Genomic DNA, 26665 nt, shown 5'->3' with positions numbered 1-26665 from the left:
GGCCCGCGTACCGAAAAAAAAAAAAAAAAAAAAAAAGAATTTTCTGATTTCTGACAGTTTCTCTAGGGTGGTGTATAAGATACACCCATAAGTGAAGTGTGACCGTGTGGAGATGAAATCAGAAAATTTATTGTGGTAGTTAGTACAGTTCTGGGAATTTCCAGAGGAATTCCATTTCAGCGAATTATCTGATTTGGGCAGTATGAGAAATACCCTGATTGGAAGGAGAAAAACACAGACTTCTTAGCTTCAAAATCACCAGCGCAGTCTCTGAATCATTCTTGTACTGCATTTAATTGGTGAGTCAGATGAAATGTATTGCTTTCAGTAAATATATTTCCCACAATTGGAAACAGCTGTTTTTATCGAGGAACCAGTTTTTATCTCAGCATTCAGCTCATTCAGAAGAAGCTTCCAGAGCTCTTATGATCTGTGAACTATAGCAGAGGATTCAGAACTTAGATCTGGAAACAAAACAACTTGATCAGAGATTTCCACGTAGTTGATGTTTTACGTTCACATTATTTTACTATGGTATCCATTTTAATTGTAACCAGTTTTGATTCAGTCACTGTTTAACAAACATTGCCAATAGTCTTGACTTATAAATAATAAAAGAAGAGGAATTTCTTAAAATTTTGTAACATGCTTTAGTTTTGGTGGGAAGGAGCAATTTAAATGTTAGAAATTAGTTTTAAATGTGTTATTTTAAAATAAATTTATATCATCTATGAACTGATTAACAGTGTCTTTCCATGTCTAGCATACTTAATCTGTTTCTCCATAGCTTATATTTATAGCATTAGAAACATCAGACAATTTGCTCATTCAAACCATTCCCTAGTTCCTTGGGTCTTCAGTGTTGAACTCCCAGCAGGGTGTAACCAAAACTCGTAACTATATTGTTATTAAAGTTTTAATAGTGGATTTAGACTAAAGAAATGCATGTTTTATCCAACCAGTTGTTGGTTTCATTCGCTATGTTCTTTTGCTAATTTACATTTGGAAATTCCTCATTTTTTAGCCTAGGATACTCAGGGCTTCAGTGAAGTAGTTAGGTTGAATCTTTTCCAGTGTTTTCTTTGCGATGCCTTCCACCTCTCCCCCACACTATTATCAGTGGGAATTTTCTCTATTTACGCTGATAGCTTTGCCCATATGACTGTCCTCACACCCAGGCATCTGTAAATGTACTATTTCTTTTTTATCTTAGATTTGTTTCATTTCCTCCTCTATAGATATCAGTCAACATCTCTTGTGACAAATCAACTTCAGAAGAGCTTTTTGGTTTCCACCCATTTTTGTGTATAATATAAAGATTTCCAGATTCTTATCTCTTTTAAACCTAGTTATGTTCTTTTTTGTTTTCTCAACTTTCTGACACTCTTATCCATGGTTTCATCTTATGGTTTTGCTCTAAAAGTACCATCTTTCCTCCTTTTTGTCTAATTTGACACAAATGTTTCCCTAAAACCTGTCTTTCTCTTTAAAAGCTCATCCAATAAAAACGCAGAGATCCTACAATCAAAACCACTTCCAAGGCTCCCTCACATTTCCAAGGTTTTTTTTAAATTCTTAATTCCCTCTTTATTGTCCCAATTAATGGTATTCTCTTTTTTCAGTTTCCCTCCTTTGGAGTAGTCTGCCTTCTTTTTTACATGAAGGCCTCAACTGAAGAAAAAGAATTTACTTGTGGTAATTACCTTACATTTATGTTAAAGTCCAGTTTTATTTAGATAGTTCTTTTGTGACTTATCTTTAAGTTTTGTTTCCTTCATTTATATGTATAGAATTTCTAAACTTGTTTCTGAAGCTGTCATCTGTGTGATCAGACACGCAGTAGGATTTCTACCAAATATTGAATGGAGGGATTCCCATTAATATTCTCTGTTTATTCTGGAGTACTTAATTATTCAGCTTTATACTGTATTAAAATGAGAAATGGAAACTCATTTCAATGGGAACTCTGATACTTAGAATTGTATGTGTTCTCTGTGTATATTCTTTGAGGAAGTATCAGATTTTCTTGAATTGGAATACATACAAACTTCCTGTCTTACAAGGAGTGGAGAGTCTTCACATATCCCTCCAGGCAGATCTAAATGGACCACTGATGCTGCGGCCATACCACCCTGAATGAGCCCGATCTCGTCTCATCATAAAATGACCACTGATTACACATGAACAAACATCATATGATGGAGACAGTAACAAAGCAGTAACTCCCTTAAACAATCAACCATGATTTAGAAGAACCAAAGAGCCAAACAGTGGAAGCAGAAAACTACTTTTTGCCCTGGTACAGAGCTGAACAGAGAACTAAACACTTTCTGGTTCTGACTCATCATTGGGGCACATCTTATTTTATTGATATAATCCAGAGCATAATCCCAACCCTGGAGAAGCTATGATGAAGAGTCAATGGATTAAAAGATTCACTTTAGAGGAGTTTTTTCCAACCTTTGCAGTTACCTACCAGCCTTGGAGGTACCTATCTTAATAGTACTTCTTAATTAGAGGTACTTACTTTACTAGTACTTCTTTATGTTTAAGATAAATGCTTGATATTCTAGATTAGTTCCAGTCCCTGTCCTTTTTAAATTTCTATTTTAATATTGAATGGTTGCCTATGCATGTCAGTGACATGATTAAGTATTTAGGGTCTAAAAATTCTATGATAAACCTAAGGAGCCAATTTATGTATAATAGTATAACATTTATGAAAACCTTTTGAATTTTTTATATTACCTTATTTCAGAACTCACAACAACCGTGTTAGTTAAGAGTCCTTTATTAAACCAACATTCGAATATGTTTACTTATATACATTCGAATATGTTTCATAGCAGAGCCAGGAATCAAATTCAGGATACCTTACTCCATAGTTCATGTACTTAACATTACTACACTCAACTCTGCATTGCATTCTGTTTTAGGTTTTGAAGCATAAATATATTGGTCTCTTTTGAAATGGACATGATAGTTCTCTGGGCAATATCTTGTTCTTCCCCATCCACCCAGTTGCATAATGGCACTTATAAAACAGTATGTTTCTGGCAGTATTAGAGATGGTGTTTGCCGATTTCATATGATTTCAGCTATTAGGCCAGTTTTAACATACTTTTGAACATCTTTAACAGGTTATTACCTCTTGCATATGAGTTTATATCATCATTTTCCAGTCTTAAACTTGGTTGCTTTACATCATTAGTTAATGTTTTTTTTCAGGTGTTCTCTCATCCTCTTACTGTTCCTATAAGCAATGTTTTTAAGTGAAATAAAGGTCTAGATCTGCTGATTATCAAGCCCTAGAGATCTGTATCTTAGGGATACAACTTTATTCCCCCTTAAATATGGAAAATTGTTAAGAACAGCTCTGCTCTGTATGAACAGGGAATTCAAACAGACTTTTTGAAATGAAAAAGGAGAACCCTCCTGAATGAAGTTTTATTCCAGTTTCCTATTACATCCTAAGAATAGGCTGCTGGCCTCCATTACTTTCAGGAAATGAAAAATGGCTCAGAAGCTAAGTGAGCTAAGCCATCTCTCTCTCAATTGTTTCAGTTTCTCAGGAATTGCTGTACAAAGCTGCCAATAACGATCTCCGGGGATCTGACCCCCATTCCACCTCCCACTGCCTCCTCTGCAGCTCCAGATGCCACCAAAAGAAGGAGCTTTGAAGAAAGTGCCTGTACCCTCTTTTACCCTGAGGTGGGTGAGGCCAGGCAGGGTGATTCTCAGGATATCCTGATGATCAAAGGTATAGTTGAAGCCTTCATCAAGACTTTCTTGAAGATGACCAAGAAATTTGGGAAACGTTGCCAGATAGCCTAGAAACTGAAGATGGAGCTCAAGAATGGATGGCACAAATGCCACCTGAAGTGTAATACATGATAACATACAAGACCCTAAATAAGCTCCTTGAGGGCAGAAACTATTATACTGTTTTTATGTCTCTCCCCCCCCCCACCTCCACATTCTCTAGCATAGTGCCAAACATATAAACTGTAGTCAATAAATGTTAGTTTATGGCTGAGAGAGAAGACTTTATAAAAAGTGCTCTCCAACCCCTTCTTTCCCTAGTTCTTAATCTAAGATTGTTTGTCCATTCGTCAGGAGAGTCATGATAAAGGGAGTTCAGTGATGTCTCAAGCTTCTTGGCCACTGTTGTCTTCTGTCTTGGCTGTGTGTCTGAGTAGGAAATATTTATCTGTTCGGTATATGAATTTTTCAATATTAATACTTAAAGTTATGTCTTCACTGATGCCTGGACTTTTACTTCTTAGATATTTTATTGTGGTATTTAGCTCTTTAATGGAAATCTTATCTGAACCACACTCTAGGGGGATTTATTGTTTTTAAAATCCCTTTTGTATCTGTTTTTAAGATTCAACAATAAACAGTCTTGCTTCTTAATTATATCTTACTGTAGTCATCACTGTGTTTCCAAAGTAGGAGGTACTATCACATCAATTTCCCCAAAATCTAATTTGTTATTCTTGAATGGCAACACATAGTCTTATATCTCACCTGATCAACACTAAAAGAGCCTGCTAAAAGAGTATTTACAGTGATGTGATTTAAGATACTGCATGATTAAAACAAAGCTCATGGTTTACTATTAAGGGAAATATTAGAAACTTAGCTCCACTGAGTTCTTCTGTCCCCAAGTTGTCCTTCATTCAGTCCGTTCATTAAGGAGTTAACTCTCATTTAGAGGCAGAACTTTAAAAAATCTCATCTTCAAGTATTTGATTTATGGTACCTTTTGGGCCTCCAGTTTATATGTAAGGCTTTTTATTTGTTATGTTTTTCAAGTAAAGAGTGAACATTTCAGAGTGCTACTAGTTTTTTGACAAACAGGTTGACATTCATTATGTATTCTCAACAGCTGGCTTTTTAGGGTATAAGGAGTCTAATATCAGAGCCAAGTATATTTTATTCAGGAAATAGTCTTTCCTGAACAACATACTTTTCCCTTGAGTAAGAGTTGTGTTAAATTATGCTGCATTTATTTGGGGTTTTGGTAAGAGTATGAGACTTTTTTTTTTTTAAAGGAAATTGAGTTTCTTTGTCTTCATGAACTTCTGTGTATACAACCAAGGAACTTTAAGTAAGCGTTAAAGGAGGCTTATTCTATTCCATGTATAAATTAATAACAAATTCTTTCAGAGTCTTCTCTGGATTATATGGAATGTATGGATTTAAGTTTCACCTCTTTTAATTTTCACCTCTGATTCTATTAAATAAAATGCGCAGGTTGGACCTGCTTTTCTCATATCAGTTGTTCCTAATTAATTGCATTGTAGGTTTTGTCAGTTTATATGATGAATTTGAGTCAGTAGTCAAGAACAGATTTGATTAGATTATTGCTAGTAATTTTTATCAATAAATATCTTAATAATATGTTTCATAGTGCAATACATAAAAACTAAATCATATATTTTTTTCATTCTTCCACTAAAACTAGTTTTTCCTCTATTAATGTAACAGGAGAAATTATGTATGAGACCTGTGGAATTCTGTCCGCATCATCTAGTGTCATTTGTCCTTCGCTTAATGTCCTCTTATTGTCAGCTTGAAAGTCATATTATTACAGAGAATGGCAGTGACAACAGCTAAAATATTACAGTTCTAACACAGAATGGTTTAACTTTATTTTTAGACTTGGTTTTCCTATGATTTCTGTCTTTTCCTGTCTCTCCAGGTTCCCAGCCAACTTCAGATAAGTCTTCCCAGCGACCATCAGAGAGCACAAACTGTAGCCCTACACGAAAGAGGTCTTCATCTGAGAGTACTTCTTCGACAGGCAAGTGCTCTTTGTTTTAACAGACTTTGAAGATAATTTCCCAACTATTACTTGTGAACAGACTGAAAACAGATTTTTTTCTTTGGCCGTGCCGCATGGCTTGCGAGATCTCAGTTCCCCGACTAGGGATTAAACCTGGGCCATGGCAGTGAAAACACCAAATCCTAACCTCTAGACCACCAGGGAACTCCCTTATAATAGCTTTACACTATAGATTACAATTTATTAGCTTACAGTATAATATTTAGAAAAAACAAACAAAAGTGGTCGTGTAATGTGAGAATAATAATGTATATTGAAACAATAAAATAGTGTTCACCTTTTACCCCTTTCATGTCCAGTTAAGCATACTCTATGAGGTGTAGTGATTTTTTTTTCTTCCAGTTTTAATTGAGATACAATTGACATACAGCACTGTATAAGGTGTACAACATAATGATTTGACTTATATCGTGAAATTGTTACCACGATAAGTTTACTGAACATCCATCATCTCATATAGATATAAAATAAAAGAAAAACATTTTTTTCCTTGTGATGAGAACTCTTAGGATTTACTCTCTTAACAACTTTAATATATAATATACAGCAGTGTTAATTTTACTTATCATGTTGTACTTACATCGCTAGTACTTAATTTATCCTATAACTGAAAGTTTGTAGAGGTATAGTGATTTTAATATAGTTCAGAAGGGATAATTCAAAATGAATAGGTATAAGGGTAGGCACACACAAAAATACAGATTTTGAAAGCGAATTGAGGTAATGGGGTGTGTAGTGTAATAGGGGAGTGTAGATTAGAGCTATTTAATAAAGACTTAGATATATATAAAATTATTTAGTAAAGTGATAGTTTCCAGTAGCATTTACAAATCTTTGAGATATGTAAAACAATTTGAGGTTGTAAGAAGAACCTCTATTAAAATTTATTTTCTAATCAACTTTTAAAATTTGTAATGTTTACATATTTTAAATATATATAACCTCTTCATACAGTATAACATATCTGTATACTTTATATTTAGCTTTAGGTTATACCCTCAGTTTTCTTTTTACTGATAGTATATGTGTTTACCAAAGAAAAAAATAGTAATAATAATGATATATATCTTCTGCCTTTACCGGGGATTAGAGAGTAGGAAATTATTTTTAATTTATCAGTATCATCAGGAGAAATGGGGAGCGGTAGTTTCATTCCCAGTAGTGGGAGTAATATATGTAAAGAGGAGAATAGTGAGTTCAAGAAATTAAATAAAAGAGCCAGTGTGGTTGGAGTAAAGGCAGTGACTGAATATGAGGCTGGAAGGGCAGGTAGGGACCAGTCATGTAGAGCCTTATTGATAACACTTAGAAGCCTTTGAAAGTTTTAGCAAGGAAGTCACATATCACTTCTTAGCTTTCTGTCCATGTGGTTTTAATTAGGAGATCACTTATGACTTACGGTCAGAAAATTTAATTTCTTCGTCAGTATTCAAGGGCTCACTGTCAGATTGTATCAGTATGGTAAATTTGTTTAATTTTTATATGATGATTATCTTCACCATATTTGAAGCTTTTTATTAGTACCATTGTGCCAAAGGTACAGTGGAATTCAAACAGCAATGGTAGTTTTGTCTCTCATAGTACTTTGTCTTTACACTGACTAATGCAATGACTGACTAATTTTGATGGTGTCAGCCTAGACCAGGGTTCAGCAAACCATAGCCTGTGGACTAAATGTTGTCCAAGGCCTCTTTTTTGTGCAGCCTTCAAGCTAAGAATTGATTTTACATTTTTAAAGGGTTATTTTTTGTTTCTGTTTTTTTAAAGGGAAAGAAAAAATTATATGCGAGAAATTGTGTGTGTCCTCAAAAGCCTAAAACATTTACTATCTCTCTTCTTATAGAAGAAGTTTGCCAAGCCCCGAAAAAAATGAATGAGATTTCAATAACAGACATATCTATGAAGAAAAATCACCAAAATGTTTTACTTTAGTAAACTATTTATTTAGAGTTACTGTATATACAGAGCACTGGGGATACAAATATGAATAAGATAAGGTTCCTGTCCTCAAGAATTTGGGCATATTCACCAATTAAAAAGGGTGTTAAATTCTATAACAGGCCAGTATACAGAATGTTATGACACACAGAGGAACTCAAGCACTAACCACTGACATACTGAAAATGTGATATATATACTACTATAATTTGAGTAGACAAGTGGGACCAAGGACATGAAGTTGTAAAAGTAATAATGGACTATATCAGATATGGTGTATTTTTTTATTTGAGAGAATTGAAACTTTATTGTAGATGCAGTTGGGAGCTAGTGAAGGATTTTGAACAGGGAAGATGAAAGTTATTTCATATATTGTATCAATGAGGATAGGCTAGATTTTGCAGTGCTAAAAAAAATCCCAATATTTCAGTGACTGAAAACAGCAAAGGCTTATTTTTTATTCATGCTATATGACCATGACGGATCTGCTCCATGTTGTCTTCCCTCTAGTATCCTGTCTGATGGAGCAGCCTCTATCTATCTGGAATGTTGTTTGTCTTATGAAAGAGAGTAAAAGGCCACAGTAAAGCACTAAATAGCTCTTAAAATTTCTTACCAGAAGTAACATATGTTACTTCTCACATTTCAGTGCCAAAGCAAGTCACATGGTTAAGTCTTATATCAAGGAAGTATGGGAAGTATAATCCTATCAAGGGAGGAGCAGCAAATATTTATGAATAATAATATAGTCTGCCACATAGGCATTTTAGAAAAATGCAGGACATTACAATATGGAGAATGGACTGTGGCAAGAGAAATGCGTGAAGACAGTAGATAATGGCTTCAGGTTTGGATATATTAAATTTGAGCTGTCTTTGGGCTATTGAGGTAGAGGTATTAGATAGCCATTTGGACGGTGTGGTTTATAGTTTATGACACCTATGGTAGAGATACTGATCTAGCAGTATGTAGATAAACTTGAATTTGGCAGTGAATGAGGTTGCCCAGGGAGAAAGTGTAATTTGAAAAGATGACAGAGTTGGAGATTTAAGATGCATTAGATTTGAGAGGGAAGTGGATGAAAAGATGTCAGTGAATGACATAAAATTTTTAAATAGTTTTTTAATAAAAAAAAGTAAAGAGTACATGTCATAGAAGTCTCTTAATGCCAGACGTCATAAAGAGGTCAAGAAAGATTTGGATAGAAAGTGTGAAATGATTGGGGAAAAGTGGTTTTTGGCTTTTTTGGCTGCATTGAGTCTTAGTTGCTGCACGCGGGCTTTCTCTAGTTGTGGCAAGCAGGAGCTATTCTTTGTTGTGGAGTACGGGCTTCTCATTGCGGTGGCTTCTCTTCTTGCAGAGCACGGGCTCTAGGCATGCAGGCTTCAGTAGTTGTGGCTCATGGGCTCTAGAGTGCAGGCTCAGTAGTTGTGGCTCACAGGCTTAGTTGCTCCACAGCATGTGGGATCTTCTCGGACCAGGACTCAAACCCGTGTCGCCTGCATTGGCAGGCGGATTCTTAACCACTGCGCCACCAGGGAAGTCCCGGGGAAAAGATTTTTTAAAACAGTTTGCAGGTAGAGGTAAAGTTAGAGCAATTTGGAGCTTGAGATGAGGAAAGGGGACTGTTAGAATTTAGGTACCATTGGACTAGATTAGACCTCTTTATTTCCAGCAGTGTGGTAGATTAGATGTGCAGAGGAAAAAAACTTCTTGGTACCAAGAACTAAAAATACTAGATAAAATGTGCAAAACATTTCTTAAAACATTTGCTGAACTTTGAAATACGTAAATAGAAAACCAGAAACTTTCAGAAAGCTTGATTCAACACAAATAAAGAACATTAGAGCTACTTGACATCTGCTTGAGTCCTGGTGGTATAGAGCTTGGTTATTGGAACACATACAGGTATAAGAGACAACGGACAAAGCCTAGAACTCCAGCAGACAGAAGTTCACATCAGATTTCCCTGCATAAATGTGTAACTCCTTAATGGTGACACCAGTGTAAGAGCAAATAGAAACAAATCTATCACATAAGCTAGATCCTTGTGTCAGTTTTAGCTTTGGGTGGAGCAGAAAAAAGAGTTTCTGAACACAAGCTCATACTCACCTTCTGTATCTCATGCAGATTTATATTGCCTGTGAGACAAAGAAAAAAATTAATTAAAATTTGTTTTAGGTTGGTCGTGCCCCCAGTTGCCTTGCAGAGCCAAAGGCGAGCTTAATTTCTGTTCAGTATAAAGCTAAGTTTTTCTTGATCAATGTATCCTCCATCTTGGTTGACCTAGCATTCTCATTTACTCCAGCAGCCAAGGAATGGCAGCCTTTATTTTACAATTGAAAGGCAAATAAATCAACCAGAAACTATGTATATTCAGTTTCTCCAACTTAACATGTTAAAAAGGAAGACAGCAAAATCTGAGCATTTAACAGTGTATCATTACAGTGTCCAGCATCCAATCAAAAATTAATAGACATGCCAAGAAGCAAGAAAGTATGACTTAGTGGAATAAAAATCAGTCAGTGGGAACTGCCACAGAAATAACATGTGATGGAATTAACAGACAAGTACATTAAAACAGCTATCTTTGAAAATTTAAAGGAAAACATGAGTATATCGAATAGTAAAAATGGAAGATATTTTTAAAATCTAATGTTAACTTCTTTAGGTGATAAATATCTGAAATGAATATTTCACTGAATGAGGTAACAGCAGATTAGACACTACAGAAGAAAAGATCTTTGAACTTGCAGAAATACTAATAAAATCTATCTAAAATGAAGTGTAGAGGTGGGGAAAAAAGACTGATATAAAATGAATGGAATTTCAGTGACCTGTGATACAGTATCAGCAGGGCCAACATACATAGGATCTGAGTCTTCTAAGGAGGAATAAAAAATATTTGAAGAAATAATCCTCAGAACTTTTTCACACTTAATGAAAGTTGTCAACCCATAGATCCATGAAGTCCCACAAATCCCAAGCAGGATACACAAACATACAGAAATCAAGGGACATCATTATCAAATTTCCTAAAACTGGTGGTTAAGAGAAAATCTTAAAATTAACCGGCAAGGGGCTTCCCTGGTGGCACAGTGGTTGAGAATCCGCCGCTGATGCAGGGGACACAGGTTTGTGCCCCGGTCCAGGAAGATCCCACATGCTGTGGAGTGGCTGGGCCTGTGAGCCATGGCCGCTGAGCCTGTGCGTTCAGAGCCTGTGCTCTGCAACAGGAGAGGCCACAACAGTGAGAGGCCCGTGTACCACAAAAAAAAAAAAAAAAAAAAAAAATTAACCAGCAAAAGCAAAGAGACAAGAAAACACGTAGTATACAGAGGAACACTGGAACGAATCACAGCAGATGGATTGTCAGAGATGTTGTAAGACAGAAGACGATAAAAATAATGTCTTTAAAATGCTGGAAGGGGAAAAAAACCCTACCAATTTAATATTCTATAACCAGTGAAATACCCTTCAGAAATGAAGGCAAAATAAACATCAGAAAAACAAGCTTAAAGAATTGGTTGGGGCTTCCCTGGTGGCGCAGTGGTTGAGAATCCGCCTGCCAATACGGGGAACACGGGTTCGTGCCCCGGTCCGGGAAGATCCCACATGCCGCGGAGCGGCTGGGCCCGTGAGCCATGGCCGCTGAGCCTGTGCATCCGGAGCCTGTGCTCCGCAACGGGAGAGGCCACAACAGTGAGAGGCCCACGTACCACAAAAAAAAAAAAAAAAAAAAGAATTGGTTGCCAGCAGGTTTACAGTAGTAGAAATGTTCTTCAAACAGAAAATCATAGTAGATGGAAACATGGCTCTACCAAAGGAATGAAGAGTTCCAGAAATTTTCAGTAAATAAATGTAAAACACCCTTTTCTTATATTCTTTTGAAGTTCATGTGGAATTATATCAAGATAACATCATATTCTGGACTTGAAATCATAACAGAATATATTTTAAGAACACAATGGAATTGAATTAGAATTCAGTAACACACGATATCTTGACATTCCCCAAGTAAGTGAAAAGTTAACAACACACTTCTAAATAGCACATAAGTCTAAGAGGAAATCACAGACAAAATTAGAAAATTTTTTAAATTGAATAAAAATGAAAACACATAAAAATTTTATGGAGTATAGCTAAGTCTGTGTTTTTAGCTTTACAGAGTTACATTATTAAACACAAAAGGTCTAAGCCCAAATTCTCACCTTTAGGAAGCTAAAGACAGTAGAAAAAATGAAAGCCAAATTAGATGGAAGAAAAATGATAAATATAAGAGCAAAAATAAACAGAAAACATAGAGAAATCAATGAAAGCTTATACTGGTTTATCGAAAAAAAAATTTTTTAAAGGAGAACTATAGCTGAAAGGATTAAGAAAAAAGAAATTGAATTAGCAGTATCAGGAATGAAAGAGAGAGGATTGTGCAATTGCTACATACCATAACAGGACAATAAGGGAGCATAATGAACAGTTTTATGCCAATAAATTTGATAAAAAAGAGCACATTCTTTGAAAAACACCAGCTACTAAAACTCAAGAATAAATAGCCTAAAGAGTGCTATATCTGTTTAAGAAATTCAACTTGCAGTTTAAAACCATTCTGCAGTGAAAACTCAAAGCCCAAATAGCTTCAATCATGACTATTTAAGGAAAAAATAATACTAAGTATATAAAAACTATTCCAGAAAGTAGGAGCATTTTCCCAACTCATTTTATGAAGGCCAGCATTACCCTGATTCTGAAACCAAGCAACACATTACCAGAAAACTATGCACTATTAAGCATGAATGCAAACGGTACAAAATATTATCAGATTGAATCCAGTATGTTGAATGTATAGCATACCATGACCACATGGGTTTATTTCAGGAATGCAAGGTTGGATTAACATTGGAAAATCAATTAGTGTATTTTACAAAATTAACAGTGAGAAAATCATAATCATCTAACTAGGTAAAGAGAAAACATTTGCCAAAATCTAACATCCATTTTTTATTTTTTTAAAAACCTGATTTTTAGAAATAAAAGGCATACAGATAGGAAAGGAAGAAGAAAATAATATCTGTTTACAGATGATATGATCTATAGAAAAATTCCTAAGAAATCTGTCAAAATTAACCACTGAACTGGGCTTCCCTGGTGAGAATTTCACTTTTATTCCTTTGCGCTTAAAACATTGTCAGAAAAAACACTGGACTAGAAATATATGTATTTAAAGTTTAGTTCTTTATTCAGTATTTAGCTGTTGAGTCTCTTAACTGGACCTTCATTTTTAAAGAAGTAAGCTCTATTCTTTCTGCTCCTCAGAGAGTGAGAATTGTTTTTTTGACCCACCATGTATTATTAGGAAAACATGGGCCAACTTTGAATTTATTGTGGGTACTGTAATGTACCTTATTAAGGAAACTATCAACTTGCCTGTGAAAGACAAACGCATATGGTATTGGGCTGGCCAAAAGGTTCGTTTGGTTTTTTCTGCAAGATGGCTCTAGTAGCACTTAGTTGTCTTTAACTTCATTCAAAACAATTTTGTTAGATTGTATGTGACAGTTGTCATATCAGCGTACATTTAAAAATGACTTATCTGGACTTCCCTTGTGGTGCAGTAGTTAAGAATCCACCTGCCAATGCAGGGGACATGGGTTCAATCCCTGGTCCGGGAAGATCCCACATGCCACAGAGCAACTGAACCCGTGCGCTGCAACTACTGAGCCTGTGCTCTAGAGCCCACGAGCCACAACTACTGAGCCTGTGTGCAACAACTACTGAAGCCTGTGTGCCTAAAGCCCGTGCTCTGCAGCAAGAGAAGCTACCGCGATAAGAAACCCACACACCTCAATGAAGAGTAGCCCCCCTCTTGCCGCGACTAGAGAAAGACTGCATGTAGTAACGCAGACCCTACACAGCCAAAAATAAATAAATTCTTTAAAAAATTTAAAAAGACTTATCAAAATTGGTGAATTTTTGTGTAGCCATTTTAATATTGAAGATGAAAGGAAAAAAGCAACATTTTCCACATATTATGCTTTATTATTTCAAGAAAGGTAAAAACAACTGAAATGCAAAAAAAGATTTGTGCAATGGTTGGAGAAGGTGCTGTGACTGATCAAACGTGTCAGAAATGGTTTATGAAGTTTCATGCTGGAGATTTCTCACTGGATGATGCTCCACAGTCGGGTAGACCAGTTGAAGTTGATAGTGATCAAATCGAGACATTAATTGAAAACAGTCAACATTATACCATGTGGGAGGTAGCCGCCATACTCTAAATATCTAAATCAAGTGTTGAAAATCATTCGCATCAGCTTGGTTATATGAATCACTGCGATGTTTGGGTTCCACATAAGTTAAGTGAAAAAGAACCTTTTTGACCGTATTTCCATATGCGAATCTCTACTGAACATAACGAAAGTGTTCCATTTTCAAAACAAATTGTGATGGACGACGAAAAGTGGATACTGAACAATAATGTGTAATGGAAGAGATCATGGGGCAAGCGAAATGAACCACCAACAACCACATCTAAGGCCGGTCTTCATCCAAAGAAGGTGATGTTATATATATGGTGGGATTGGAAGGGAGTCCTCTATTATGAACTCCTTCTGGAAAACAAAATGAGTAATTCCAACAAATACTTCTCCCAGTTAGACCAACTGAAAGCAGCAGTTGATGATCCAGAATTAGTCAGCAGAAAACACATAATCTTCCATCAGGATAATGCAAGACCACATGTTTCTTTGATGACCAGGCAAAAACTGTTAACAGCTTGTCTGGGAAGTTCTGATTCATCCTCCGTATTCACCAGACATTGCAGCTTCGGATTTCCATTTATTTAGGTCTTTACAAAATTCTCTTAATGGAAAAAATTTCTATTCCCTGGAAGGCTGTAAAAGGCACCTGGAACAGTTCTTTGCTCAAAAAGATAAAAAGTTTTGGGAAGATGGAATTATGAAGTTGCCTGAAAAATGGCAGAAGGTAGTGGAACAAAAGGGTGAATACATTGTTCAATAAAGTTCTTTGTGAAAATGAAAAATGTGTCTTTTATTTTTACTGAAAAACCGAAGGCACTTTTTTGGCCAACCCAATATTATGATATTTAATCTTGCTATGAAAAATAGAGTGGTATTCCTTGTCTTTTATCCTTTGTAAAGTTATTTAAATAACCAGTTGTGTTCAGTTTTTATCGTGTGTGATTTGTGTCTTATTTAGTGAATGGAGTTCCGTCTCGAAGTCCAAGATTGGTTTCTTCTGGGGATGACTCTGTGGATAGTCTGCTGCAGCGGTTGGTACAACATGAGGACCAAGAGCCCCTGGAGAAAAATATTGATGCTGTGATTGCATCTGCCTCTGTGCCACCTTCCTCCAGTCCAGTCCATAGCCACAGCAAGGACCGAACCCTGGGAAAACCAGACAGCCTTCTAGTGCCTGCAGTCCCCAGTGACTCTTGCAGTAGCAACATCTCACTCCTTTCTGAAAAGTTGCCCAGCAGCCATTCCCCCCATCATATCAAGAGAAGTGTAGTAGAAGCTATGCAGCGCCAAGCTCGGAAAATGTGCAATTATGACAAAATCTTGGCCACCAAGAAAAACCTAGACCACGTCAATAAAATTTTAAAAGCCAAAAAACTTCAAAGACAGGCCAGGACAGGGAATAACTTTGTGAAACGCAGACCAGGTCGACCTCGGAAATGTCCCCTCCAGGCTGTGGTATCAATGCAAGCATTCCAAGCTGCCCAATTTGTTGGCCCAGAATTAAATGAAGGTGAAGAAGGAACAGCACTGCACCTTGGCCCTGATACAGTTACAGATGTCATTGAAGCTGTTGTTCAGAGTGTAAACCTGAACTCAGAACATAAAAAGGGATTGAAGAGGAAAAGTTGGCTGTTGGAAGAACAGACCAAGAAAAAGCAGAAGCCATTCCCAGAAGAAGAACAACAAGAAAATACTAAAAGGTAATTTCTTGTTTTAATGTTTTGAGTAGAGGAAACTAGCTTATGTACAAATGTAGCATATCTGTGCAGCTGAATTGTTCATTTAATCTAACAACCTTTTACTATGTAAGACCTGTTCTAAGTGTTCTTACTTATGACTGTCCAAAATTATAAATAATTAAGAAGCAAGGGGGAATGTAACAATCTAACACAAGGCCCTTACTATACAGATGAGGAAATCAAGACCCAGAGAGATTGTGTGTTTTATCCAGTGTATAAATATGAGTGGAATTATTTTTACTGTCACACTATCTTACCTCCTTTGTGCTCTAAAACTTTTCATCCCTGTCATCAAATACATTTTTTAAGTCTTTCTGCGTGTTAGATTTTTTTTTCTTAATTAATTAAATAATTAATGTATGGCTGCGTTGGGTCTTTGCTGCGCGTGGACTTTCTTTAGTTGCAGCGAGCAGGGGCTATTCTTTGTTGCAGTGCGTGGCTTCTCATTGTCGTGGCTTCTCGTTGCAGAGCACGGGCACTAGGCGCTTGGGCTTCAGTAGTTGTGGCTCGCCAGCTCTGGAATGCAGACTCAGCAATTGTGGTGCACGAGCTTAGTTGCTCTGCGGCATGTGAGATCTTCCCATACCAAGGCTCGAACCCTTGTCCTCTGCATTGGCAGGCAGATGCTTAATTAGTGCACTACCAGAGAAGCCCCTAGATTGTTTTGTTTTTGCGGTACGCGGGCCTCTCACTGTTGTGGCCTCTCCCGTTGCGGAGCACAGGCTCCGGATGTGCAGGCTCAGTGGACATGGCCCATGGACCCGGCTGCTCTGCGGCATGTGGGATCCTCCCAGACCGAGGCACGAACCCACGTCTCCTGCATCGGCAGGTGGACTCTCAACCACTGCACCACCAGGGAAGCCCTAGATTGTTTTTGAATAGTTTCTTTTTTTATATTTTTACTTTTCACCAAAAGGTGTAGGGCAGAAGTCAAAAATCACCCCCCACCCCCACCCCCGAGAAGACCATTTAATCCTTTTGTTATATATCCAACCAGATTCTTTCCCTGAAGGAATATTTGATTTTTATTTTATTTATTTATTTATTTATTGACCTCTCCATGTGTCATATGGGATCCTAGTTCCCTGACCAAGGATGGAACCCATGTCCCCTGCTGTGGAAGCACACAGTCTTAACCACTGGACCACCTCTGTTTATAGAAGTTTTTTGTAGCTCTCTATGCATACATCTATGAAAAAATACTTTTTAAATAGAGAATGTATGGGATTTAAATTTTTTTCCTGAGAATACACGCTCATAAATAAATCAGTGAAACTAGAAGTTTATTGATTCAGGAGTTAAAGTCTCTTCACATGATCTCATTTCTTCTCAAATCCTATTTTCATGGGTAAGACTGTTAACAATATATTGTGTATCCTTTGATACTTTTCTTATGCATTTACAGATACATGCATATGCAAAGGTGTTATTTTATATAAGTGGTAACATACATATTATACTTAATTTTGTAACAGTTTTTCTCTTTATATATCTTGGCGATCTTGTCATTTAGTACATATAGAATTACCTTATTGCATGTTAAGAATATATCATAATTTAATTATTCTCCTTCAAAGGGTTACATATTACTTTTTTACATATAGGTCTTAAATCAGCTGAAATTTACTCTTGTATAAGGTATGAGTTAGTGCTATGTTTATTCCCAATTATTTATCAAGGTTGTAGATTTGTAAGCATTTTTGTTTTATATGTAGTGTCTATAATTTATATTCCCATTGGATTTTTGTGAAGTTTTGTGGTTTTTTTTGAAAGGGGAAAAAATTTAATTAAGAGATTTAAATTTTTTGAATTTTTAAATGGTCGTCTTACCACTATTAATTGATCGTCATTTCCCTACTTGTTTGAAATGATACCTTTATCATATAATAAATTCTTAAATATCTTTGGGTCTTAGGGGGTCTTCTTTTATATTTTTATATTCTCTTCCCATCAGTCTGTTTTGTTATCAGTCTGTTATTTCTGTTTTAATTACTGAGGCTTTAAAAATATCTACAAAGAGAATGACTTTTGCCTTCGCTATAGTAAGAAAGTGACAATTTGAGACATCTTAACCATTCACTTTAGGAAGGGTCATGTTAAAAATGCGCCTCAGAGAAAAGGCTTTATTTCAGATAAGCCCTTCTGTTCCAACAAGTTCTAGTAGCATTAGTCAGAAACACTTATTTTCCACAAAATTATATTCTGGAATTTGAGGAGATTATAAAGAGAAAGATACAGTTTCCACCCTCAAGAGATTGTGTAGGTAAGGACATGGCACAGTCAGTTCCCAGAGATAGCAACAGCTTTTCACCTTTCTCGAACTGGAACCTACTGTAGCAGTTGTTATATAGCAGGAGTTTGTTGATTTATTTCTTTATTTTATTTTATTTTTAAAATAAATTTATTTATTTATTTTTGGCTGCGTTGGGTCTTCGTTGCTGCGCACTTTCTCTACTTGCAGTGAGCAGGGGCCACTCTTCGTTGCAGTGCACGGGCTTCTCACTGCAGTGGCTTCTCTTGTTGCGGAGCATGAGCTCCAGGCATGCAGGCTAGTTGTGGCACATGGACTCAGTAGTTGTGGCTCTCAGGCTCTAGAGCACAGCGCAGTATTTGCGGCACACGGGCTTAGTTGCTCCGCAGCATGTGGGATCTTCCTGGACCAGGGCTCAGACCCATGTCACCTGCATTGGTAGGTGGATTCTTAACCACTGCACCACCAGGGAAGTCCCTCTTCATTTATTTCTAAATTAAGTATTTATTGCAAAATTATTTCATGTGCTGAATGTAAATACAGTTGTAAGCAAATATAGAAATATTCCCTATCCTCATGGTTCTTACATTCTAACTATTATGAAGAATTATTTAGGTTTATGAGCTTATATTGGAGGTAATTGACTCAGTTGTTTTGTGGAAGTAATGACTAAGGTAAAATCTTAAGAGCAGACTTTATTTGTTATTTAGAGGAGCAACGCCAGAGCATACATTTTAGACTGGTAAGTATGAAAAGGCATGGCAGGTTCAGGGAAATGAAAGAAACATTTTGTGGCCAAAACACGTTAATTAGAGTAGTATGGTGTCAAATGAGTCTAGAGAAAAGGTGGTAGGGACCAGATCTTGCAGAGGTCCTTGTACAACATGTTAAAGAGTTTGATCACTATTCATTGATTAATAACAAACCAGAATGCAAAAGAATATTGTAATGATTATGAGCTGGGTTCTAGACTCAGAAAAACCTAGGTTCAAATCCTAGATCTAAAAGGAAAAAAAAATTTTTTTTAACTCATGTAAAAAAATAAAATTACAATTAAAATATTAAAAATATTTAGAACTGAGTAAATACTGTGCTACATATTGAAATTTGTGGGATGTATATAAAGAGGTACCTAGAGGGAGATTCATAGCCATTAATTCTTATATTATTTTCAAGAATGCTGAAAATTTATGAATGAAGATATTTTATTTTATTATTATTATATTTTTTTTTGCGGTACGCGGGCCCCTCACTGTTGTGGCCTCTCCCATTGCGGAGCACAGGCTCCAGACGCGCAGGCTCAGCGGCCATGGCTCATGCGCCCAGCCACTCCGCAGCATGTGGGATCTTCCTGGACCGGGGCACGAACCCGTGTCACCTGCATCGGCAGGCAGATTTTCAACCACTGCGCCACCAGGGAAGCCCTGAATGAAGATATTACCAACCAAAACTTGTGTCTGCTCCCCGGTACACAGTAAAGCCAAACTAATGACACCAGGTTGTGGAGAGGGAAAGTGCAGCATTTATTACAGGATGCCAAGCAAGGAGTTCAGGACAGGTAGTGCTTGAAAAGCCCAAACTCCCTGATGGGTTTTAGGAAAACATTTTTATCTTTAATTTCTAAAATTAATCTTTAGTGGAGTATAGTTCTGTACTATGTTGTGTTAATTTCTGCTGTACAGCAAAGTGAATCAGCTGTACATATACATATATCCCCTCTTTTTTGGATTTCCTTCCCATTTAGATCACCAGAGAGCACTGAGTAGAGTTCCCTGAGCTATATACAGTAGGTTGTCATTAGTTATCTATTTTATACATGATATTGATAGTGTATATATGTCAATCCCAATCTCCCAATTCATCCCAGCTCCCTCCTTTCGCTCTTGGTATCCATTCGTTTGTTCTCTACGTCTTTGTCTCTGTTTCTGCTGTGCAAATAAGATCATCTGTACCATTTTTCTAGACTCCACATATGTGCGTTAATATACGGTATTTGTTTTTCTCTTTCTGAGTTTACTTCACTCTATGACAGTCTCTAGGTCCATCCACTTCTCTACAAATGACCCAGTTTGTTCCTTTTTATGGCTGAGTAGTATTCCATTGTATATATGTACCACATCTTCTTTATCCATTCTTCTGTTGATGGACATTTAGGTTGCTTCCATATCCTGGCTATTGTAAATAGTGCTGCAGTGAACTTTGGGGTACATGTGTCTTTTTCAGTTATGGTTGCTGGGTCATATGGTAGTTCTATATATAGTTTTTTAAGGAACCCACCATACTGTTCTCCATAGGTGGCCGTATCAATTTACATTCCCAACATTGCAAGAGGATTCCCTTTTCTCCACACCCTCTCCAGCATTTATTGTTTGTCGATTTTTTTTTTTTTTTTTTTGCAGTACGCGGGCCTCTCACTGTTGTGGCCTGTCCTGTTGTGGAGCACAGGCTCTGGACTTGAAGGCTCAGCAGCCATGGCTCACGAGCCTAGCCGCTCCGCGGCATTTGGGATCTTCCCAGACCGGGGCACGAACCTGTGTCCCCTGCATTAGCAGGTGGACTCTCAACCACTCCACCACCAGGGAAGCCCTGTTTGTAGATTTTTTGATGATGGCCATTCTGACCAGTGTGAGGTGATACCTCGTTGTAGTTTTTATTTGCATTTCTCTAATGATTAGTGATGTTGAGCATCCTTTCATGTGTTTGTTGGCCATCTGTATGTCTTCTTTGGAGAAATGTCTATTTAGGTCTTCTGCCCATTTTTTGATTGGATTGTTTGTTTTTCTCATATTGAGCTGCATGAGCTGTTTGTATAATTTGGAGGTTAATCTTTTGTCACCTGCTTCATTTGCAAATATTTTTTCCCATTCTCACGGCTGTCTTTACGTCTTGTTTATGGCTTCCTTTGCTGTGCAAAAACTTTTAAGTTTAATTAGGTCCCTTTTGTTCATTTTTGTTTTTATTTTCATTACTCTAGGAAGTGGGTCTAAAAAGATCTTACTGTAATTTATGTCAAAGACTGTTCTGTCTATGTTTTCCTCTAAAAGTTTTATAGTGTCTGCCTTACATTCAAGTCTTTTATCCATTTTGAGTTTATTTTTGTGTGTGGTGTTAGGGAGTGTTCTAATTTCATTCTTTTACATGTAGCTGTCCAGTTTTCCCAGCAGCACTTATTGAATAAGCTGTCTTTTCTCCATTGTATATTCTTGCCTCCTTTGTCATAGATTAGGTGACCGTAAGTGCATGGGTTTATCTCTGGGCTTATGAAAGCATTTTTAAAGGCAAGGTGAGGGAGGGGCGTCCCAGGTATATGATCAGCTCATGCACAAATCTGCGATTGGTTGATGGTGAGGTAACAGGGTGGTGTCACAGAGGTTAAGATTATCAATCCTTAGGTGCCAGTAGGTCTGTGTTGCTTATGATCATTAAGTAATTAATTTCTTCCATTTGGTTTTAGCATCTGTAAAGCAACTTCAGGAAATGTGCATCAGATTCTATTATCTAGGTACTTCAGAGAGGAACTAAAGCAGAGGATATAGGGGAGGGGTCTGTCCTGGGAAGACCCCATAGGGCCCTCGTTGGTTGCAAAGAGTCCAATTAAGAAATTTTAAAAACGGTGGGACTTCCCTGGTGGCACAGTGGTTAAGAATCCAGGGATTCTTAACCAGGGAAGCCCTTAACTTTGTAAGCCCTTTACATTTTGGGGCTTATAAAGTTAACACCCACGTAGATACAGAATATGTGAACATACAGAACATTGGTAGCATCCCATGTTCTTTCCCAGTCATACACCACTTCCTTGCCAGTAGCTATAATCAATCTCCTGACTTTTACCTTTTTTCATACCATTTAAGTATTCAATGTAGACAATATAGTTTAGTTTATCCTTTTTGAACTTCACTGAAATGGAATTATACAGGACATATGCTTTTGTGCCTCACCTTTTTTGCTCAGCATATAAATGTAAAACCATCTCTGTTGTTGCATGTTACTGTAGTTACCTCCTTTTTGTTATTTTATAGTTATCCATTGTATGTAATAGTTTTTATTTTTTTTTAATTTTTTTTGAAGTATAGTTGATTTACGATGTGTTAATTTCTGCTGTACAGCAAAGTGACTCAGTTATACATATATATATTCTTTTTCATTTTCTTTTCTATTTATGGTTTATCACAGGATATTGAATATAGTTCCCTGTGCTATACAGTAGGACCTTGTTTATCCATCCTATATTTACTAGTTTGCACTTGCTAATCCCAAACTCCCAATCCTTTCCTTCCCCACCTCTCCTCCCCCTTGGCAACCACAAGTCTGTTCTCTATGTCTGTGAGTCTGTTTCAGTTTTGTAGGTAGGTTCATTTGTGTCATATTTTAGATTCCACATGTAAGTGATATCATATGGTATTTGTCTTTCTCTTTCTGACTTACTTTGATGAGTATGATAATCTCTAGATCCATCCATGTTGATGCAGATATAGAGTTTTTCTGTTTTACTGTTGGGTTATTTTCATTTTGACACTGTTACCCAAAAATGCTGCTCTTAACATTCCTCTAATGTTCACTGGTGGATATGGACGCAAATTCCTCTAGGCTATATACCTAGGAATGGAATCACTGAATGAAACAATGGATTTGCCCGAAGACTTAATTTGAAGCTATGGTATATTGAGCTAGCATGGAACTGAATATAGAATTGGATAAGAGAAACGGATCCATACATGCAAGCTTGCTATATGATGGAGGTGACACTACATATCAATAAGGAAATAAAATTATATTCGATAAATGGTGCCCCAGAAGTTGATATTGCATAGGAATGGGAATGAAATTGGATTCTGTCTTAATCCATGTATAAAAATCAGTTCCCAGGGCTTCCCTGGTGGCGCAGTGGTTGAGAGTCCGCCTGCCGATGCAGGGGACACAGGTTCGTGCCCCGGTCCGGGAGGATCCCACATGCCGTGGAGTGGCTGGGCCCCTTGAGCTGTGGCTGCTGATCCTGTGCATCCGGAGCCTGTGCTCCGAAACGGGAGAGGCCACAACAGTGAGAAGCCCGGGTACCGCAAAAAAAAAAAAAATCAGTTCCCAGTTGGTTAAATAAATACATAAGTGTAAAAAGCAAACCTTCAAACTTTTAAAGGCTAATACAGAGGAGCAAAACTTTATGACCTTGTTTCTCAGAAAGGAGTTCATAAACAAGATATCAAAAGCAGTAAGCATACAGGTAAAGATTGATAATACTGCATTATCATTAAAACTAAGAATTTCCGTCTATCAAACATCATCCAAATAAATGTATGAAGACTTGCTGCAAACTCGGAGAAGAAATTTATAAGATATAATTTATACATTTTTGGTATCCAGAGTATGTAACCAAAAAAGTATTTCAAAACAACCCAGTATGATCCAGCATTTACCTTTCACATAGCTTAGGAAAACTCCTGCCCAGTGATCACCAGAAAGCATTTTTTGGAAAGGTAGTAGCAAGATTGACTATAATATATAAAAACTGGAAATATCCCAGATTAACAGGAAGAGGAGTAAGTATATTGTAGATTTTTGTACAATGGAATATGATATGGTAATAAAAATTAATGAATTATAACTGACATATAATGAATGAGTCTTAGAGACAAGATTAAGTGAAAGAAACAAGACCCTAAAAATGATACACTAACTGATTTTGTTTTTATAAAGCAAAAAAAAGCCACCAAAAAATGTAGATAAATATATCATAAGCCATATTTTATTTTATTTATTAATTTTTAATTTTTTTTGGCTGCGCCACGTGGCTTGCGAGATCTTAGTTCCCTGACCAGGGATTGAACCTGGGCCATGGCAGTGAAAGTGCTGAGTCCTAACCACTGGACTGCCAGGGAATTCCCATAAAGCCATATTTTAAAATACCTTACCTCTTCTTCTTTCTCTTTTCTTTCCTGAAGAATTCAATCTTAAAGCCATTTGGTAGGTATCTGTATGGGATGGTGACCCTGAGCTGGGTGTTGGAGGCTTAATGAGGTGAAGAGTTCAGTTATGGGATGAGGGTGAGGGAATGTTAACCCCGCCTACGGTGTCAGAGCCCGAGTGGGATAAGAAGGATGCTCTTGTAATGAGAGTGCACAGTGTGGGATGTTAGGGACCAGCAAGGTTAGGAAGTGTCCATCTCAGATCTCCTTAATAGGAATTTTAAAAATTCTGTGAGTAGGCATTTGTATTTTCTTTATAAGCCCCCAAGGTGATTCTGATATATATGGTCTATAGACAGAACTTGGAGAAACATGGTACTTGAAGGGTTTATATATGTAGAATATATACATACACATATAAGCAGGAAAGCAGAAAACATTTGTGATTGTAGGAGGAAGAAATATAAGGGAAGGCACAGAAAAAATGAATTTGTCTATAAGGAGAATAGGAAAAAAATAATAAAATATGAAACCAATCCATCCATCTCATTACCAAGTAAGATTTATCCCAGTTATACAAAACTTGTTCAGCATTTGAAAATCAGTTAATGTAATCCATCACATTAACAGGCTAAAGAAGAAATAATCACATGGTCATATCAGTAAATGCAGAAAATTTTTTGACAAAAATCTAACACAGGGGCTTCCCTGGTGGCGCAGTGGTTGAGAATCTGCCTGCCAATGCAGGGGATACAGGTTCGAGCCCTGGTCTGGGAAGATCCCACATGCCGCGGAGCAGCTGGGCCCGTGAGCCACAACTACGGAGCCTGCACATCTGGAGCCTGTGCTCCGGAACAAGAGAGGCCATGACAGTGAGAGGCCTGCGCACCGCGATGAGAAATGGCCCCCACTCGCCACAACTAGAGAAAGCCCTCGCGCAGAAATGAAGACCCAACACAGTCAAAAATAAATAAATAAATAAATAAATTTTTAAAAATCTAACACATGTTCATGATAAAGAGCTAGCAATCTAGGAATAAAAAGAAACTACCTCAACCTAATAAAAGCTATATGTAAAAAACCCACAGCTGACAACTTCAGTGGTGAAAGACAGAGGCTTTCCACTATTAGCAGAAACTAGGAAAGGATGCCCACTTTTGCCGCTTCAGTTCAATTTTGTATTGAAATTCCTAACCAGAGCAGTTAGGCAAGAAAATGAAAAGCCTGTGTTTATGGGGTGGAAGACTTAAGATATCAGTACTACCCAAAGTGATCTGCAGATTCAGTGCAATCCCTATTAAAATCCCAGTGATGTTTTCTGTGAAATAGAAAAATCCATCCTAAAATTCATGAGGAATCTCAAGGGATTCCAAATAGCCAAAACAATCTTGAAGAAAAAGAACAAAATTGGAGGACTCACACTTCTGTATTTTTCTTTTTATTGTCCTTTTGCACTAGCTACGACCTTTAACTCTGACGTTGAATTTAAGTTATGAGAGCAGACATTTGTCTTATCATTGATATTAGGGAAACTATTCAGTCTTTCACTATTAAGTATGAGGCAAAAAGAAAATCTAGGAAATTCCCTGTTATGTCATTGCTTAGGTCCCAAGGTACCTAGCCAATCTGTATGCTTATGTTTATTTTATATATAACTTCAAGGGTTTTTAGTTGTACTGGAGGATAGGTAGAAGTGTCTATTCCACCTTTGCCTGGAACTATATTCACCTTAATTTTTAAAGATGTTTTTGATTGATTTAGAATTCTCTTCTGACAGGCTCCTCCCCTCCCCTTCCTTTTAGCACTTCCAGATGTCTTTTCATTGCCTTCTGGCTTTTATTATTTCAGACATGAAATCTGCATTCATTCTTATTTTTGTACTCCTGTATAGACTGTATTTTTTCTCTGGCTCTTTTTATTTTCTTCATCAGTAGTTTTCAGAAAGTTTATTATGATATGCCATACTTGATTTTTTTTTTTTAGTTTATATTGCTTCTGGTTTGTTTAGCTTCTTGGAACTTTGGGTTTATACTTTTTATCAAATTTAGAAAAATTTTGGTCATTGCTTTTTTTCTTTCATTTTGAATTTTTTAATACTGTAAATGTCACATTATTGTGTGTATGTTTTTTGTTCTTTTCTATATGTTCGATTTTATTTTGGTAGGCAGTTAAGTTACTTGTGGATTGGTTTGGATTCTTTTGAAGATAGTTTTTAAGCTTTATTAGAGCTGGCTTTTATTCCAGAGATAGTTGAGCCCTACAAAAATGGATAATGTTACCCTCTGGGATCTCTATTGAATGCCCACAGTGTTGGGCAGTGTCTTTCACTCTCTCTAGTGAAATCTGAGTATCTGTCATCATGTGGGAGCTCTGGAAATTGTTTAGGTTATAATACTCTGGTGGTTCTTTGTCCAGCCTTATGGAATTTCACCTTGCACATACACAAACCTTAGTATTTAGCAATGTACTGAAGGGGAGACCCTTACACAGATTTCTAGAGTTATTTTTCTCCATAGCTTTCTCCACTCCAGTACTCTGCCTCACAAATTCTAATGACCTCAGCCTCTCCATATTCTGATCTCTCTTTTCATCTCATTAAGTTGGCCATTCTCTGCTTTGGTTCTTCTCCCTCCACCTCAGTCCTTCTTGTAAAGGCAAAGTGGTTATAGGAATCATCTCTTTCTATTTTATTTCCAATTTTCTCAGGGATCACATAGCTACAGTCACTG

General features: G+C 36.9%; 1 protein-coding gene across 9 annotated transcripts in view; it reads left to right on the top strand.

The window, feature by feature from the left end:
* Nucleotides 1-26665, top strand: part of ASH1L (ASH1 like histone lysine methyltransferase) — a 207335-nt gene that overhangs the window by 74348 nt on the left and 106322 nt on the right. For all 9 annotated transcript variants that reach the window (XM_067037683.1, XM_067037687.1, XM_067037648.1 and 6 more), the window contains 2 exons: nucleotides 5708-5809; nucleotides 15005-15746. In XM_067037683.1, the coding sequence (XP_066893784.1) occupies nucleotides 5708-5809; nucleotides 15005-15746 (844 nt within the window). The remainder of the gene's footprint in view (nucleotides 1-5707; nucleotides 5810-15004; nucleotides 15747-26665) is intronic.

Source organism: Kogia breviceps, chromosome 1 (assembly GCF_026419965.1).
Source record: "Kogia breviceps isolate mKogBre1 chromosome 1, mKogBre1 haplotype 1, whole genome shotgun sequence".
NCBI lineage: Eukaryota > Metazoa > Chordata > Mammalia > Artiodactyla > Physeteridae > Kogia > Kogia breviceps.
Note: the sequence above shows the minus strand (reverse complement) of the source record. Positions and strands in the feature narration are given on the sequence as shown.